Below are 19,369 nucleotides of genomic sequence, written 5' to 3'. Positions count from 1 at the left end.
TGGAAAGTAAGCTTAAGGAAATTTTACTGATCTTGACAGTATTCTGCTGATAACTGAGAGGCTATTCATCTAGCAATGGTGTATAAAAAATTTTAACTGATTTTTATTTCCATTTTGATAAGCAAGAAAAACTGTGGATACATATATACATTTCTTAATCATATCTAAATAATTAAGACCATTGTTTATTTACTTATTTTTGCTATCTATAGATTCGAATGAAAGGATCTCTTCCTTCAATGAATCCATTCCCAGAGACTCTGCTTCATTACTGCAAATTCCGTAGTGTTTTCTGTAGCTCTACATCTTCTAGAGACCATCAACTTGATGATATTTCCTGTAAAATTTTAGGTCTGTATGCAATAATATAGAGTAATTTAGAGCTGAAAAAAGAGTACAAGAGATGATCCACGGGTGTAAAGAAACTCTAATCAGCACAATTTATAGTGCAGTGTATGCAGGAACGCTTTTTTTTCCTAGCTTTTAATTATGTTAGTTATCAAATCTCTTATTCAAAAAGTTCCTGTGCTAGAATGTGTTATAGATATGTGTTATAGGGGCACTACTGAAAACTGAAAAGAAAGAATGACATTTTTATTGGATTACTGTTAAAATAAATAATTTATTTATTCTAGATGAAAATCTCAAGCTGTTCATTTATTTAGCCAGTCTCATCACATCACATGTTTATCTCACAGGTTGGTTCAGAGAGCTATGTGCACTGTGTTGGATGTTACATGTTCGTGAAAAATTATCTGAAAGCTGTAGGCGGTACCAAACTGCAAGGGAAAATACTAACATGCATAAGGTAATTATATAACTGATATAGTAAAGAGACATTTTAAGTGTATAAAGCTGTAAGAAGAATACTAAAGATCTGATGCATGTGTCTCTGAGGGACTCCTATTTGCATAGTAGGACAAAATGATAAAATGTGCAGTAAGCACTTGATGCTGCAGAGTAGTACTGTTTGTGACCTGCAGCTTCCTAAAAGTATTTCTGATGGGCTTTGATTCTGATCAATGTTTATTTTATGTACTATTTTTCTTTGCATGCAGCATGTTTTATGATGAAGGTTGGGCCTTGGTTTTCAAAAGAATAATGAAAAATATTTAAATTTTAATATGTTTTGTCTGTTACACCTTCATTAATTTATGTAAAAGGTTAAAGAAGAAAAAGAAATTCCTGACATTATAATATTTGTCTTATATACCATAACAATATACATGTAGATTTTTGTTGTATCTAGTTTAGTAACTAAGCTGTCCTCAGCAAAGTTTGCTTTCTTTTTAAAATGTGTCCAAAATTCTCTTCACTAGAAAAATCAAACTTCAAATAAACAGGATGACTCTTTTGGTTTTTCGATGTGTCTTGCAGCAGTGACAAATGAAATGGAAACCACTGACAGATTCAAAATACCCCTCCCCCTTCCTTTCCTTTCCCCATTACAACTGTGACCTGCCTCCTACCATTGTATATTTCTTACTCTGAAAGCTGTTAGCTGTTTTTATTTCATGTTAGCTGGGAAAGAATCATTGTAGTCTGCAATGTTTGAATAGCTTAGCTGAAATATATTGTTTATGTCAATTAATGTTGACATAGCAAGTGTTTTTTAGGATCTAAAGAAGAATGAATATGGTACCTCCACAGTTGATCATTGTCTGCATGCCGCAGAATGGGCTTGCCGGATGCTTCCCTTCTGCAGGTTCATGAATGTTGAAGAAATAGTTCAAGATGTCATTTTGAGCCTACTTGGAGAACTGCCACCAGACAAAAAGGTAAAAGAAATTAAAAATAGAACAAAAGCAATAGAGAGTATAACAAATGTTTTTTCATGTAAATGCTACTAGTTAGAATTTTTGCTGATGTAACTTCTGTTTGAAATTACACATCACTTGTCTGTTACGTACTGAAGGAGAAACTATATTTTGCAGGTGGCAGAAATTTTTGTAAAAGCATTTCCTAATCCTGAAGATGTAAGGGTTCCACTAAGAGATAAATATCATGGTCTCCAGCAGCGACTCAGACACTGTACTGTTAAAGGTAATGTCTATCCTTCTTCAGGAAATACTAAATGAGCTTTCTTTTTTACCCTGCTTAGTTAATAAGTTGTGACAATCCCTTCTTTCATACCTCCCACAAAACAGGTACTATAGTTTTTAGTTAGACAACTTTAAGAGGGTTTTGTGGCAAAGTCTGTATTTTATTTTTGATACGTCTATACCAAATACAGGATATCATGTCTTCCAAGTTGATGGTTTTCTTCTCTTTATAATATTTGCCATATGGATTTATAAATGGCTATAATAAATGATGATTTAAAGGTTGTTCATGTTGCAATTTGAGACAATAAGTCAAAACTGAGTAGTTTACATTTAAAATTTCTTGGTTTTCTTTCTTTGGGCAGGTTCTGAAAGTGAAGAAATGATGTCTGTTGTTATACAGGCTGCAGAAAAATCTAGAATGAAGTCTTTGAGACGTGTAATAAGGAATATAGGCCCCATAGAAGTTAATATTTGGGAGCCAACAGAAGAGGGAGTTAATGAGGAGGTGGAACACTGTTATGACCGATTCTCATTAGGCGCTAGTCTAAGCAGAAGCACACTTACTGATCTTGGCAGTCTTCAGTTATATAGTGATGCTGAAACAGCAGATACACTTTCTGATGCTTTGCTTACAGAAGAAATGAGAGCTCAAACACCTTCACCTCAAAGGTATGGATAAAATGGTAGTAGAAACCTTTCCATTAAGAAAAAAAAAAAAACAGTTGTCTTATTGGGAAAATAATATTTTCACCAGATATGATTATTATCATTTTGAATAATATATCAAATGAGAAATTACAAATGTATCAAATCTTATAACTGTCAATGTTATGTCAGGTACTAAGTAATACTGTTATTGAAATGTCAATTATTATTAGCCATGACCAGATTCAGATATGATACTTCTGAGTTACTGTCTCTGTAAGAACTATGGATTTAACCTCTGATTAATTTGCCGCCTTAAAATTGTATTAATGTAAGATTTTTTTTGTTAGCTATGCATTTTTAACAAAAGAGGAAGAAGAGGAAGTAATGTTGCATGAACTTATTTTTCCATTTAAATCTTCTTAGCATTGATTTTGATGTTAATTCTGTTTGTTTCTTGTCTGACAGGGATAATGAACATCAGGGACAAGGAGAAATAGGAAGCAAAAATAATACCTGCAAGACAAAAGCTCTTAACTGGAAAACAAAACATAAGGAAAAAGTACATGGAAAAGGCGCACATAATCGGTGTAATTTACCTATAGTTGGTGCATGGGAGTTTGAACGTGATGATGATGAATATGTTATTTTCTTAGAGCTTTTTTTGAGTTATATTCTTGAGAGAGACCTTATAAAGGATAGTGACCTTGGAATTCCATTTCTTACTAGCTTTTCTGGACTTCTTCGAGAGCATGAATTAAACTCCCTCTTTTTCGATGTTCATACAACATTAAAACGTCGGCAAGTCAAAACTAGAAGCCAAAGTGTGTTTAGAGCAGGTTCTTGCTATGCTGTCACCCTGGCATCTTGCAATCCTGGAACAGCTTCTGTCCATAATATAAACAAAAAAGTTTTGAAAAATCCAACTACTGTACAGTCTGTCGCACAGACAAGAGAACCTTGCGTGCATAACCTAATCAAAGGGCTTAAAGAAGGATTATTTGGTTTAAAACATAAATCAATTTACAGAGCTCAGGTTGACAATCAAGGAGTAACTGTTGCATCAGCAAGCCAGGCCATCCCTAAGCATACTTACTCTAGCTTACAAACTTCGGCAACTTCTAAATACATTTACAAAACTACTGATGTACTTGATACTGTACCAGGAGAAGAACTAGATATAGAATTGTTGGGTAAATTTAACAATATTGCAAAACTGCTTGAGTGGTTGATCAGATGGTCTGATAAGAAGCTACCCTGTGGTTCCAATAAACAAGATTCCACAGAGGAGAGTTTCCCAATGATACACATGAAAACATCAGCAGCTGCCGTCCTTTCTTCTTTATGGCTGATCGAACAGTTGTATGGAGATGGCGCACAAGCAAGGAGTACAACATATAAGGTAAGACAGGAAATGGAATAACTGTCAATGTAAGGTGTAAATGATCACAAACAAAATCTTACACTCCTTTTACGTTATTGTTTGATTTTCAGTAAAACACAGAATGCTGATCAATAGCCTTTCCTTTAGGACTTGCTACAGAAAGAGAATTCTTTAGGAAGACTCTGGTTGGAAATGAACGTACTCTTTGGAAGTCCTGTTTAAAATCAGTTATCTAGTTATCACAATATTTAAAAGTTAAATCACTATGTCTAGTTTTCAACATTGTCTTTGAAGAAAGACAGAATTGGTGATAGAGTATTAGAAAAACAAGATAAATAATAGAGTTTCTAAGAGAAAATTTGAATGTGGGTTTATTTGTCTTCAGAGGACAGTACAAATGCAGTTTAACTAAAGCTAGCTGTGGATTGGTGAATAGTGAATTCTGAATTTCCGACTAGCACTGTTATTATAGAGTTAGAGAATGTGCATTAATACATAATTGATTTGCCAGAAGAACCAGATACAATGTTACTTTTTTATACTATTTATTTCATACATTACATTCTTTAATTAAAGCTACGTGAAAGTGGGGAGAGGGCTGTGGGGTTTCTTTGAGAAGGCTCTTCTCATACATTGAAAGACATTCTGCCTTGTGTTTAGTTTCTATTTTGTTTTCTTACAAGTACCATGCGTATTTTACTTATATCTTACTACGAAAATTTTGTGCGTGCTTGTATCATACATAATTATACTGCCTTACAGTGATAAGAATTTAAAGTAGATTAGTATTACTGGTGCTAAAGCCAAAAATTGTGTATCTTTATACAGTGTATATTTAATTGTCCCATAGCATCAGTAACAAAGGAATCATGAAACGTACGTGTGTGTTATTTTATGATTCCTTTAGATAGTTCAGAGGACCATTGCTTTACTTAATGCAAAAAGGGGCAAAGCTTTGGTTCTACAGGCAGCTGTAAATCAAGAATTTCTTAGCTATGTAATGAAGTTAAACAGAAATATACTATATGACATACATTTTGGTGTGTTTGTTTAAAGTATCAAAACTTTCTTTCCTAAAACTAGTGAATTTTTACTATTTTCAATAGAGTCAAACTAGTCAATGTCTGGAAGAATTTGCATCTCTGTCAGAAGCCCAGCATAGTACAGAGAAGGAAAGTAGTGTGGATGAAGGGTCTTCTGTACTGGCTGATCCTCCACTTGATGTCCAGAATGTACAAGCCTATGATGACCTTTGTGAAACCAGTTTGGGGTAATTTTATTTTTAACCTAAGAATTCTAGTTGGATGTAATTCCCCAGCTAATCAACATATCAATATGAAAAGTTGTACTGTTATTACGTTATATGTTTTTTAAAAATTGAGTGTAAACTCAAATTTACATGAATATCATTTAATAGCTGCAGGTAGTCTATTATATTGCTAGAAGTTATTCCTAAAGTATTATCATTAATTATTATATATAATTAACGTATAACATATTCCATGTGTGTGTAAGTTACAAATTCAACTGGAAACGTTAAGGAGTTGTCTTCTATACTGCAATATGTTATCAATTTTGTAAAAGAGAATCCAAATTTTTATGCTTCATAATATCATGTATTTGTGTCAGTTCTCAAAAAAAATGACGAAATTTGTAATGCAAAATATTAATGAGATCTTAAAGATTTTGGTGATTCTATTCTGTGTTCCTCTTACTTTTCATAATCATCAGAAAAAATCTTAAGTTTTCTCTTTAAACACTACTAGCAATACCAGCACTGTCTTTAATATTGTCACATAGCTATTATAAAACTTCACTTCTTATAGGACTTCTGTAATGAAGATTACATTATGAACGCAACTTTATGCTTGAGATACAGAAGAGTAAACTCTGTGTCTAGGCATACCTCTACATAGCAAAGGAAGTGGTTCTTGAAAATGGATTGAATTGTTTATACACTTAGTGATGTAGAAATGGGATTTGCACTTCTGATATAATTGATACCATGGCTTTCTCAAAATTCAAACCTCCATTCTTTCCTTATGCTGAGACAATAGTTCAAAATTTATAGACATTGTTTTGTGTCTCCTATGACAGTTTTTTAATAAAGGAAGTTTCTGTGAGGGAGGTATATGTATTCTTAGCCAGATGATTTTGAAGTCATGATGCAGTTTATAATTTCCATTTTCTTTTTTGGTAGATCATATGTGGTGTTTACGTTTTTCTGAAGCCCATCTGAAAGATTGTGGCCTTAATGTCAGTAAAATATTTTAGCCATTACAAAAAGTAGTATTAATCTTGGTTTAAGTGAAATTACCAGAGAAAGTTTATATGAAAATTCATAATATGACAACAGCGTTTATTTTACAGCCTAGGCTACAATCTGAGATGGGCAGTATACTTAAACTAAGACAAATACTGAATTTATTTTTATTTTTAAATACCTTTTTAAATTTCAATTACCAGAATGTCTACAAAATCAAAACATTTTGATAAGAAGGAAATTAATTGTGGGAATTATTCTCTACCTCATTTGACTGAAGATCTTAATGAAGTGGAACCATTTGTTCAGGAGGAGTTAGATGTAACATCAGAAAGTGAAGGTTTGTTTTTATGCTATATCCTTTTACTATAGTCTTACATATAAAACAGTTAGTTTTTCCCGAGTATGATTATATATCCTTCAGTTTATCTAAACAGAAATGGAAATATATTTTCATTGTTCTATTGAAATTATTATTGTATCAGTTCTATGTTATAACTAAATTTTATATGATTTTTCTCAATACTTCTTCTGATCAGTTTTGCGCTATGTAACTTATTTTTACTACGGAAATTGGATGTATTAAAATATTTAATTCTCTCATTTACTTTCATTCCAAAATATCCATGACAACATATATAAAATATGATATGAAAATCGTTAAAGAAGCAGAAGTTAAATTTATCATATTCCTACCATGGAACTAAGCTTTTTTTTCTTTTTTTTTTTTTCCTGACACATGATCAGTAGTCATAGCACGACTTTTGAATTTGCTGAGTGATCTCTCAAGTGGAGTAATGTAAGCAGCTGACAGAAATGACAAAACGATGCTCTATGTCATGTAGTTATCTAATTTAGAATAATTTGTTTATTTTATAGAGTTCTTTGAGGAGCCGTATGAAACTCCAAAGAGCTCCACTAGCTCTGTCAGGATCAAACCTGGAAAGGCAAGTTACCATCTTGCATAGAGGAACCAAACTAATACAAATACTCCTCTCAAAATACCCTGAATTCCTTGATAGATTTAAAAAATCACAGGCCTAAAGGATTTGGAATCAGTGAAAAATTTCCCTAACTAAATCAATAAGTCACAAGTAATTAAACAGTAGTAAAACAATATCTGCTGTAAGGACTTTTTAAAACTGATTCCATACTTGCAATACTAAATGTGTGTATGCCTACATAAACAGATACATAATTATATATGTGTAACACTACATATAAATATATACAATTTTGCATGTACACATACATACAAAACTAAAACAAAAGTGTTCTGGTTTATAGAATTTTATGTGTATTATCTTTACCATAGGTAGCTGTAGTAACAACTTTTTTCTTTAAAAATGTGTACTGACTTTGAAGCTGTTACAGGGTGACTAAATAAAAGCTCTGTGACTTGTTTGCTTGCCTGCCTGCTTTTAAATTGAATGTATAAATGTGTGTGTTTTGTTTGCTGATGTCTGAAAATTCAGTTTAGATCCGTAAATAAGCCTTGTTCTCATGCATCATCTTCAGTCATAATTCTCTAGTCTTTGAAATAGGCTAGAGACTACTGTGTTGACATGTGAATTGCAACAGCATAAGCATAGTCTCTGGAAGTACTCTAGATTTCAATTTCTTAGTTTATGAATAGTTCGCATATATAAGGGTTGTTTACCCATTTTCATTCTTAGTTAGGAGGTGCAAGATTATCAGACTTTATTTCCACAGTGCTACATGTGGATGTGAATTTGAAAATAAAAACTCATAATACTGACTTGGAAATTTTTTTTGCATGAATCATTAGGATATCTCCATATTTCTGAGCTGTAGGGGCTGAGTAATCAAAACTGGTTTTGCCTTAGGCTAATAAAATAAGAAATCATCTACTCAGAAGGGGGAATATAAAAATTGACATGTTCAGATGCATCTTTTTATATTCCAGCAGGTCTCCATTTCAGATGTAGATAGTCTACAGGATGATCAAAAGGTGGAAAAAGCAAAGGAAGGAAAGGCTGAACATAATGTGTGAGAGTTTTTTTTTTTTTTTAAATTATTTCCCTTTTAACTTTGTTTAAAAAATTTAAAGTAGTTTTGTTAATTGTCAAATTCAGTTAAGACTTCATGGGCTCATGTTCCTTATAGTAACAAAGTCATAACCTGAAAAAAACACTCAGTTATGTACTATTCCACATACACAGGCATTTCACATAAACAACGTGCTGGGTGGATGAGTGGTTAGTTTGGTAATGAACAAGTAATAGAGGCATGATTTGTGTGAAGGAGTGGTATTTCATTTCTGGACAAAGTGCATAACTGGAAAATAGCTGGAAAAAATAGCTGAAAAAGCCTTCAGTTTTTTTTTGTCTCCAAACTAGGAGCAGCATCTTTGGATTAAACACTGCTGTTTATTCTAAGAAATTTAACAGTTAAATTGTTACACAATTTAGAAGAGAGAGAGATTGGTATCTAGGAAGGAAAAGGTGAGATAAAAACGGTTGTGGATTATAAGCACATTAGCTCTTGAGAGAGGGAGGGAGACATTTTGCATAACTGAAAAACTGAAGAAATTTGTATCGTTTTGGCCTTTTTTAAATTTCATGTAAGCTACATGTAAATTATAAAATGCATCTACATTTGAAACATAATGTACATAAAATTATGGGAACACCTGATAAATTTGACTGTCATATCAGTTTGAGTTGTTTACTACCATTACTAGTTTGATTTCTCTGAAGGGAAGAAGCCTTCTATAGGCACAAGATTTTTTTGTTTATCATGAGAAATATTGGTGTTTGGGGATTTTTTCATTTAGTGAGGGAAAAATATCTACCTGATTTTATTATTTTGAGTATCTTTCTTTATAAATCCTACAAATTTGTTTATAATAATGAAACCTTTGTCTCTGATATACAGTGCCTGGAGGTCTTAATATTTTTAAAAACTTAATTATAATGTCATATAAATCAATACTACTCTGTATGTAATGGTTGTTAAGAACAATAAAATGGCCTAATTTTAGAGATCTGAGAATACAGTTTGAAAAATAACTGCACATAAGATGCTTCTCAAAGGTTTCTTATGATGCTGGCTTTTCTTTTTTAGGAATACAGGTTGTAATTATATTAACAGTATTGCTTAAATTGGATTTTCTCTTCTTTTGTCAATTCAGATCAACCTGTTTTTTGCCTGCTGTTTGTGTGAACAGCCAGAACTTTTTCAGTGCTTTTGTTTGAGTCAGTTTCTGATTGCTAGGGAGACAAAGCATGAATGTCAATATTTGCCAGCTCAAATTGCAGCATAATGCAGTATTCGAAGCAATTCAGTTCAGTATAGTTCTGATCATGGCTTACAGGTATATTTATATTTATTTATTTATTTATTTATTTATTTTATAAGCATATGTATATATACAAAAGTATATGTATATGAAATGAAAATAAGCAGCACATTATTGTAGTATTTACAATACTTTTTATACTTCTTTTTTTTTAATTTCTTTTAGCACAACTGAGGTAGCTACTAGCACCATTTCTAAATCATTCTCTTTAGAACAAGATTCACAAGTTCCTGGGTAAGATAAACCTATAATGTTTTATACAGTAAATAATAGACAATGCCTATTAAATTTTCAGCCTCAAGTAACGTGTGTAGATTTGATTACAAAATATTTATTCCTGCAATCTAGTACTGAGTACAGGAAGATCAGATGTACGCATCCCTTTGTACTCTCTTTTCTGTCTCTAGTCTCATTTCCATTTTAAGTTTTTCATGACTTTTTTTTTAAATTAAATAACTTTCTCCAACTTCAGGATTTCATCTTATGGTTATATATTCTGATAGTCCAAAAGAAGACATTTCCTGTGCCTTTTCACACCTATTACATATCCAAAACCTTTTCAATATTACTTCTTTTGCTTTATAAATTACAAAACTGTAAATTGCTTTACACATTGGTTTTATTTTTTAATATTCTTGGATACCATCTTGTTCAGTTGTGAGAAGTCCTCCAAAGTACCCCTACCAATGTCAGCATTTGAGATAGTTGAGAAGGTAGAGAGTTGTGTTGTGGGTTAAATTCTGATGATATAGAAGAAGCCTCTCAGTTTCTTTTAATGTCATGTAAATCCTAACTCTCTCTACTTCATTTAAGTACTCCATCTACTTCAGTCTTTACCTTCTATAAGATCTAAGTATCTCTGTGAGTAATTGGAAAACTACCTATATTGTATCATCTAGTGCATGCTATTTTAATTGTTTTCTTATCTGCAATTTTGTTGTTGGTTTTAATTCCAGATAGATAAAAGCACATTTAATCATGTAAATGAAAGTAGATCTGCCATTTCTCACATTTTGGTTAATAACATCCTTCTCCATTTTCTCTCACCTTTTTGGTTTTATGATTAGCAGACCCATTTTCTGTCACAGTATTGTTTTCTGCCTGTATCTCTAGCAAAGTTAACATTTCAGATAACCCTGTGACTAAGAATCAGGTAAATCTTATGTCTTTGCTACTGTTTTTCACTCATTATATTAGGAAGCATTAGGAAAAAAAAGTCGTATGTGCTCTCTAACGAAGGTTGTGCAGTATTAATTGTTATATTTTTTACTATAAATCAATTATGCTTTAGAAAAATAATGTTTTTTTTTTTAAATGTTCTGGATTGATTTAAGAAAACCTAGCATAGGTTCTGAACTATGAATGTTTCTAACAGTTTTGTTCTTTTTGTTCTGTTCTTTAGTAATGTAGAGGTTTCTGTAAGTCACAGTCAGCCTTCTCTGACTGGTATGTCAAGTACATCAAGTGTTGTCTCCAATACTTCGGTTTGTGCAAAAAAGCAAGACATCAAGAAAGAACTCCCTACAGAAGAGAAACAAAACACATCAGAAACTGTCAGGCAAATGCTCCAAGATGAAATGTTTAAGTTAGTTCAGGTGAGCATCTAAATACTGGAAATGATGTTCACAGTATAAAATTTTATTAAACAATGGGGATAGTTACTGTTTTAAGGTATTTGTTCCTTAAAAAAAAAAAAAAAGGAAAGATTTCCAGTTCCAGGTAGCTACTGTGACAACTATTTGAGACTTTTTTATTTGTTTGTTTTTGACTCAAGAAAGTTAGTAATATAATAATAAAGCTCAGAGTGTTTTCTAGTTCACATAATTGCATAGGTTAGGGAAGATCCTGAAACTGCAATAACTTTGTGCCTGTGCTAGAAATTAGTTTTTGTTAGCACATTCAAAGAATTCCATGTAAACTTATATTAACCTAAACTTCAGAAAAGAAGTGAAGGAATTTGTCTTGGTTTAGGATAACGTTTCTGTGGCAGGTATAGTTCTGTTCAATAAACTATCATATGAATGAATCATCATTGAAACTTAGGGATATTGTTTATTTTGACACCTCTATTAACAAAATAGTGAACAGTTAGAACATAGTGTTAAGGTGTTATTTTTGCCAATATCCTTGTTAAAGTGTTTTGGTTTTTTTTGTGTTAATTTTGTGTGTGTGTGTGTGTGTCTATCCAGCTACAGCAAATCAACTTCATGAGTTTAATGCAAATAGTCCAGTCATCCTGTGCCAACCTGCCAAATCTGCAACAAATTTTACAACAGCATCAAGCTGTTCACCTGGAAGGAAGCCAGACTGCACATAGGGCAAAAGGCAATGGCTCTGGAAGATCTTCGTGCTCTCCTAACACTTGTCTAAAAACTGAACTGCCCACTCAAGAAGATAAAGGAAAATCTGATGAAAAGAGCTCAGATTTTCAACCAAGGAACAGTTTAAGAGATGAAAGCAACAATGGCAACATAAGAGTAAGTACATCAGTGCGTCATTTATGAAGACAGTTCTGTATATCTGATATGTTATATGTCCTGTTAAATTACTAAATCATTTTGTAGTGATTGCAGTAGACAAAAAAAAATATATATACCATTTCTGTCCATATTTAGTGCATGACCGCTATTTTGGGGTACTTTTAAATGCTTATTTCTTTGCTTTTAGAATCATCTGGATATGTATGTTTCTTCAAGCTGGCTAGAAAGCCACAGCAAAGAGACAGGATTTATTCCACCATCTCGAGATTTGCATTCTTCAACCCCTGTTAAACAAGTTCATCTCCTAGCGCCTTCCTCAGATGTTCAGAAAACACCCAGGCTTATACCTGTTGCAAAAACCCTGAATTACTCAAATGGATTTCCTTTGCTTAAACTTAAATCAGGTTATTGTTCCAAGCCAGCACTTTTATATCCACTAGAGATGTCATCAGCTTTTGATAGACCACCCCGAACACCACGAGAAGCTTGGAATTCATCAGATTCTTTATGGAACCATCAGTCATCATGCACATCAAGAAAGAACAAGTCAACAGCACATTTAAGTATGAGTAGATTTGACCCTGAGATCCCAAGGCAAATACATGAGGAAGAGAAAAGGTGGGCAGAAACTGTGCGTAAGCCACCTCCCAAACAGCTAAATACAAATCAGTATGAAGAACAGGAAGAAGTATCATACCAGCAGCAGTTCTCTGGTAATGTAAAAGTGGGCAATAATAGACTGATCACCCAGAACCTGGCTGGTATTCCACTACTGCACTTGCAGCTTGACCCAGTATCTAGACTTCCACCAGTTATAGGACAGCCAATCACATCTGCTTTAATACCTGTTAAACCTATAGTAACAAAGGAGACTGAGTGCAGAGAAGCATTCCAGCATACAGGAATATCACTGCTTCATGCCAATTTACTTCAAAAAAAGAAGGTACTGGATTTAATAATACATTTTTCTAAGTTGCAGGTCAACTTTTTCAATTTAATGGTTTCTAATTTATCAGAAATAAGTTAATGTTTCTAGATTATTTCAGTTCTTTTGTACAGTCAGAAACATAATGTTAAACGGCTTGGGAAGAAAACCTTGTCGAATAGATATTGTGACCTTGATATTTTGAAAGATGTTGTTCTGACAGAATCTCATACACTCACCATTCCATCTGAACATAAATGCTTTTCCTTGAAATCTGCTTCTTCAGTCTTTGTCCTCATTGCACACTTCTTAACTTCGTCCTCATCCAGAGACATTAGCAATGAAAATATTAGTGAAATACAAGCTGTGGAGAAAATTTATGTCTTTTAGGTTACTTTCTGAAAATAGTTTACACATGTACATGTTAGCTCTGGTTCTGTTAACATCATATTTTCACTCCATAAATTGTGTTGTATTTGTATAACCGAAATCTCAAACAGAACCTGTTCCATTCATTCAGGATAACCGGGCTTCTCCCTGATTCCTTTATCATTGTTTCATTTTTGTGTATCTCTCTGAACACTTCCAGGTGCCAAAACTCATTCCACTTCAAGATGTCATTGCATTTGAGCAGCGCCACCACCATCATACTTTGACCAGTACATTCAATGGAAAGGGCCAAACCGAACCTATCCAGTTGCTAAAAACTGATATTGAGCCATTTCAACCAAGAGATGTACAGAACAGTAGAAAAAGGCAAGCTAAACTTTTAAAGTGGTTCTTAATTTTGAAAGACTGTCTGTATTGTGTATCATTATTGTTAGTTATAATCTTCAAGAAGGAAAGGGTTATACTATTTTAATAAAAATTAACATACAGGCTCCGATTATGACTCCAGACGGTGGCCAGGAAAACTCCAGCTGAAGGGATATTTTATTTTGTTCTACAAGCTCCATTATTCATGAATTTGAAACTTGATTTATACTTTGTTAATTGATTTCACAAGCAATTAAAACAGTTAGTTTAAGTTGCATGTAACTCACTGTTCGCTTTTTTTATAATGTCAATAGATACCACACATTTCACAGATCTGTGCCCTCCCTGAAAGAGTTAATGGCATCACTGCATCTAGAACAGAATGGTTGCTTCTGATTATGATGCTTTTAACTCTGGTAGTTGGAAACAGACTCTAAGGTGAATGTTTTACACTAAGGTGAAAAACAAGCAATACATAGGTAACTGCAGCTGCAGTTTAAAATAATTATCAGTTGAAATTCTTAAGGCTACAGTTATCTTATAATCTACTCATCAGATATCAAAGAGAATTGCAACTTTTTAAGTAAAAGAGTTCATTAGATAGTTAGAGTGATAACAGAGGTTTGTTTCTTGCTGGAATATTTTTTAGAGTTTCCTTGCAGACATTTTGTTTTGTAATGATTTTTTATTATTATTATTCACAAAATTTAGGTACTTAGTATTATCCAGTGTGTAATATTTGATATGAATAGCTTATAACACCATTAACAGATTTTGGTCTAACTGTTGAATATTTTTGAGTTCTTGCAATGATTTCAGGTACATTTCTCGTAGGGAAAGTCATACTTTGAACTCTGTGCAGCAGTAGTATTAATCTTCTCCACCTTTATTTCAGTGTGTATTTGTAACTAGTAATATTTCTTAGAAAATTACTGATAGTCCTATTATTACAGTGTGGTTCTTATTTTTATTTGTAATTAATATGTTGGCAGACAAAAGAGGCGTGATGAAAAACAAATGAAAGAGGAGGAAAAGAAGAAACCAACTGTGTCCTTCCATCCAGATGACTCCATTATCAGTATTAATGATACAGTGATGGTTGTTGAATCAGAGACTGGGGTATAGAAAAACGTTTTTTCTTTGCCTTTTTCCATTCAAATATTAACAGAGAATAAAGACGAAGCAAACTAAACTAAAACAATCATGTATATTTCTTTCAGGCTTTCCCCTAGAAACAGTATACATTTTTCATTTGTATTTCCTGTAAATAACACATTTATGATGGAAAAAGTATTCCAAGATTGTTTTTGTTTTTCCTAGGACATGAGCTTTCCTATTTAGAGTAGGTTATTTTGACATTTAAAATTAAATATACACACAAATTCTAACTGCAAAAAAAAAAAAAAAAATTAGCATAGTAGTACTTCCAGGAGAGATATTCCAGGTACCACTGTTTTCACGTGAGGCTAAATGATGAGAATAGAAGAGTCAAGATGGGGAGCAAGAATACTCATTTCTGTCTTAGCCAAGCCACTGAGAAGAGAAAACCCTTCCTCAAGCTGGATTTTGATTTATGCATTTCCGTTTGTTTACCTAGCTTTTTTTTTTAATATGTTTTAATATCTTTGAGGGTTATCCTTGCCAGTACCAGATTTAAAGCCAGGGTTTTCAGTACCCAGAACAGTAAGCTTTATTTCTTATTTATAACATTCCTTCTTTAAGACTTCTCTGTTTAGCACAGCAACTGGAGAGCATCCCCAGGGCTAGGAGATGTTAATTATGATACAGCAGAGATAGCATATGCTCAAAGAAGAATGAGGAATTTATATTACTGTCACCCCACAATTACTGCAGATCACCCCAAAGGTATATATGGTAATGAAATTTGCGTGTTCTTTGTTTCCACTAAAAAGGAATGGATCAGAAGAAAAAAAAAAAAAGAGGGTAAGAAAAGTATGCTACAATGATTTTATTAAAATCATTACTCAGGGGAGGTATATTGGAAAATTAACAGGATCAAGAAAACCTTTAATTGGGACAGAAACTATTTTTTAAGTTAATTCTTTTTCTCCTTTTATTAGGATCAAGAAGCAAAATCTACCTCTCACCTTCAAGATAATGTTTTCATTTCAGTAGGCAAGTATAAATACTTGTAATACTTAGAGAGCTTACATAAATCAAGGAACAAAAGTTTGTTAGATTTCAAAGAAAATGTCTTATATATTAATACAATATTAGTAAGTCAGACTGTGTAATCTTTAGAAATACAAGCTACATTGTGTATTTATGGGTTCTTTCCCAAGAAAACTAGGAAATCTTTTCAAGGTACACAATAGATACTCAGTTGTCTTTTGGGTTAGTCAGTTTTATGGAACTGGTGTAGAGAGAAAAGAGGGTAAATTTAAGATTAATACCAAGTACAGAATCACAGAATGGCTTTGGTTGGAAGGGACATAAAAGATCATTTAGTTTAACACACACACCCCAAAATGGACACAGACACCTCCCACCAGACCAGGTTAACCAGAGCCCCATTCAGCCTGGCCTTGAGCACTGCCAGGGATGGGGCATCCATAGCTTCTCTGGGCAACCTGTGCCAGTGCCTCACCACCCTCTAAGTGAAGAATTTCTTCCTAATGTCTAATCTAAATCTACCCTCTTTAGTTCAAAACCTTTCTTCCTTGTCTTACCACTACATTTCCTATGTGTAATCTCAGAATAATTCTCCTGAAGATTCTAGAAGTATTTTAAGTTTTCTTGATAGTAAGTGGTAATGTTTTATTTTAGCCAATAAACAATGGACTTTAGGAAAGAGTAATCATTGCTTTTATAGATTTCTAATTAATGCACTAATAGGCAACTATTTTGTGTTACTGCATTTTAGACAACCTGGAGGAAGCAATTACTACTCCAACAGAGCTACATTACATGGCTTCTACAAAAAAAAAGCCAGCAGAAACTCATGATGCAAGTACAAATACTCATCCAGGTAAGTGCTACGTATGTGGACTTTAATATTTTGTTACCAAAAACATGCATTAAACTAGAAGATATTGGAATGTAAATAACAATATTAGCTAAAATAGTTATAAATGAAAATGTTACTAATGCAATTGTGTGACTACATGTGCTTTCTGTAAGTCACTTCTGCTGTGACTTTTTCTGAGAGCTCCTTTTTAAATGGCCTTTATCTAAACATGTTTTAGGCAGTGTTTCACATTTGACTGAAATCTCTTCCCTACCTCTTCGCCCCAGCTTTCCTTTCATCATGAGCTGGTAAATCAGAAATGTAAGTTCAAATGATGCCATAAGTGTCCTTCCTTAGATTCATGCATTTTGTTTTCTTTCCCTATCAAGTGCTCAAAACATATAAGGATGTTGGAATCAGTGCTGAAATTGAGGTTTCTGAAGTTCAAAAAAATGAGTCAACCACGTCTGTTCCCATGCCAGGTGTGGCTTCAGGTTTTGTCTATTTAATTTGTTGCTGTGGAAGTCTATAAAAATATTACCATCTTAACATGTTTTTTATAGGATTTAGCTTAATGCAGGGTATTGATAAGATTCTAATTTATCCCATTTCTTTCAACAAAACATTAAATAATTATAATCCTGTTTATGAAACACTTGTCTGTATCTTCTTTAGTACAATGTACCTATGCTTTTGTATTTGTGTATTAGGAGGTATCTTTACAGGTCTTAGATTGCTTTTAGTGCTGCTCAATTTTACAAAATTTTGCTCCAGTCTAATTTTGGTTCAGTTTGTAGAATATAAAATATAAGGTAATTTTTATTTTGGGCTAGATAATGTATTTTGTTTTGTGTTTTGCCCACACAAAAATCATAAATCCATGATAAATTGTGCTAACTAAGATTAATTACCTAAATATTTTCCCCCTGCTAGCATATAAACATACTTATTTTTCATTTCTTTTAAAATTCAGCAGCATTGTTCCATTTGGAAGATTATTTTACTATATAACGTACTTTGCAAATAGCTAATTAGATGTCTTTCTAGCCAAATAGTGTCAGTTCTTTGGATCAAGTCAAGATACAGTGATTTTTTCTAACCATTTAAGATAGAATTGGAAATGAATAGCAATTTATACTGCAGCACCATACTCTGATTTGAGTATTTTTCTGCTAATTTATCACCAAAATGAAAAATAACTAGTGATCAATTTTGTTAGAAGCAAACACTAAAGAAATATATTGATTTATGTTTTTTATTCTCATTTAAGAGAAAAGCTAATCAAGGCTTATCTTGTCATTTAGAGAATTCAGACCTATTTCCAAATAGTTTTCTAGAGTTCCATGGCTTTTACTGCAAATATAATGCTGACTATTATTCTTTTCCCATAGAATCATCTAGTGTCCCTGAGTTATTACCATCAGACATGTATTTAAACCTGAGGTTTCCCAGTGACGTGGAGGAGAAACCTTTACCATCCTTTCTGCCTGATGCACCTGACTTGGTTAGTGGCCCAATTTAAACATGGTTTAACTATAAATGTACCATTTGTCTTATGTCAGTTGTAATACTGTGGGGAAGTTTGTAGTCATTTTGTCTCTGAAACAGGAAGTCTCAACTCAAAGTGGGAAGAGTAAGCACAGGAAATGATTAAAATGTACTGCTCAAAACATACGCTGTATAATTCTTCTTTATCTTGCTCTTATTTAGAGTGAACATGAATATATCAGTGTGATCGACATTGAAGATAGTGATGTCCTTAATGATTTACCCATGATACCTGAGTCAGCGGAAGATATAGGTACTACAGAGCAAATTGAGAAGTTTGAAATTCCATCTACTGCAGAACTTCACCACACGGCAGCTTCTGTTACTAATGCAATTCCACCTGAGCCGCTACAGAAGAAAGGTAAACCATTGTATTCTTAAATCAGAAAAAAAGGTACACATTTTTATTATAATATCTTACCTCCCTACAGAAAATGCTCAGCCTTTCCCAACTCACCTCCTACTTGTTTTCTTATACATCAAAACATTTATAAATTTGACTTTTGTGCTGATTCCTGCCTGCTATAATGTACTATGTATAGCACAGCTATGCCTAATTATTTGCAGTACTTAAATGTTTGCAGTTCACTTGATGATGTTCATCCACTCTTTCCCTTCTAGACAATCATCCTAAAGATATGTCAAGCCAAGTGCAAAAGGAAGATAAACCATTTTCTTCTAGAGACAGTGTAACATGGAACGTAGTACATGAGGATGCCAGAACTTTTCCATCTTCAGGGCTGCTGTCTAAAGTAGTTAACAAAGAACACTTTTCCACAAAGCAGCAAGAAATTGATATGCAATTACAGATGCTGCAGAATATAACAGAAAATATGGAAGAGGATTTCAGAAATACCAAAATGGTGAGTTCAGACTGCTAACTGTTGTGTCTGAAATGGTGTACTTTTTATTTAATTTAACTAAAGACAAAATCTAAATTTTTAAATAATATATTTCAAAATTGCATAGTATTTATTGAGTGAGAAAAAGTACTGTTGTTTTCCACTTAGTGCTGTATTTGTTGGTAGACATG

At 33.0% G+C, this 19,369-nt stretch overlaps 1 protein-coding gene across 6 annotated transcripts in view; it reads left to right on the top strand.

Annotated features, from left to right (window-relative positions):
- CPLANE1 (ciliogenesis and planar polarity effector complex subunit 1) overlaps nucleotides 1–19,369 on the top strand; it is a 57,103-nt gene that overhangs the window by 23,687 nt on the left and 14,047 nt on the right. For 5 of the 6 annotated variants that reach the window (XM_038170871.2, XM_072031424.1, XM_072031426.1 and 2 more), the window contains 22 exons: nucleotides 213–351; nucleotides 699–808; nucleotides 1,617–1,778; nucleotides 1,935–2,043; nucleotides 2,408–2,714; nucleotides 3,159–4,092; nucleotides 5,181–5,344; nucleotides 6,541–6,677; nucleotides 7,217–7,284; nucleotides 8,265–8,347; nucleotides 9,825–9,893; nucleotides 11,062–11,254; nucleotides 11,849–12,136; nucleotides 12,327–13,082; nucleotides 13,654–13,820; nucleotides 14,813–14,939; nucleotides 15,902–15,956; nucleotides 16,705–16,809; nucleotides 17,178–17,270; nucleotides 18,180–18,292; nucleotides 18,499–18,697; nucleotides 18,958–19,199. In XM_038170871.2, coding sequence (XP_038026799.1) covers nucleotides 213–351; nucleotides 699–808; nucleotides 1,617–1,778; nucleotides 1,935–2,043; nucleotides 2,408–2,714; nucleotides 3,159–4,092; nucleotides 5,181–5,344; nucleotides 6,541–6,677; nucleotides 7,217–7,284; nucleotides 8,265–8,347; nucleotides 9,825–9,893; nucleotides 11,062–11,254; nucleotides 11,849–12,136; nucleotides 12,327–13,082; nucleotides 13,654–13,820; nucleotides 14,813–14,939; nucleotides 15,902–15,956; nucleotides 16,705–16,809; nucleotides 17,178–17,270; nucleotides 18,180–18,292; nucleotides 18,499–18,697; nucleotides 18,958–19,199 — 4,620 coding nt within the window. The remainder of the gene's footprint in view (nucleotides 1–212; nucleotides 352–698; nucleotides 809–1,616; nucleotides 1,779–1,934; nucleotides 2,044–2,407; nucleotides 2,715–3,158; nucleotides 4,093–5,180; nucleotides 5,345–6,540; nucleotides 6,678–7,216; nucleotides 7,285–8,264; nucleotides 8,348–9,824; nucleotides 9,894–11,061; nucleotides 11,255–11,848; nucleotides 12,137–12,326; nucleotides 13,083–13,653; nucleotides 13,821–14,812; nucleotides 14,940–15,901; nucleotides 15,957–16,704; nucleotides 16,810–17,177; nucleotides 17,271–18,179; nucleotides 18,293–18,498; nucleotides 18,698–18,957; nucleotides 19,200–19,369) is intronic. The other variant, XM_038170873.2, reaches the window with a different exon arrangement.

Source organism: Anas platyrhynchos, chromosome Z (genome assembly GCF_047663525.1).
Source record: "Anas platyrhynchos isolate ZD024472 breed Pekin duck chromosome Z, IASCAAS_PekinDuck_T2T, whole genome shotgun sequence".
NCBI lineage: Eukaryota > Metazoa > Chordata > Aves > Anseriformes > Anatidae > Anas > Anas platyrhynchos.
This window is presented reverse-complemented; position numbering and strand designations above follow the sequence as displayed.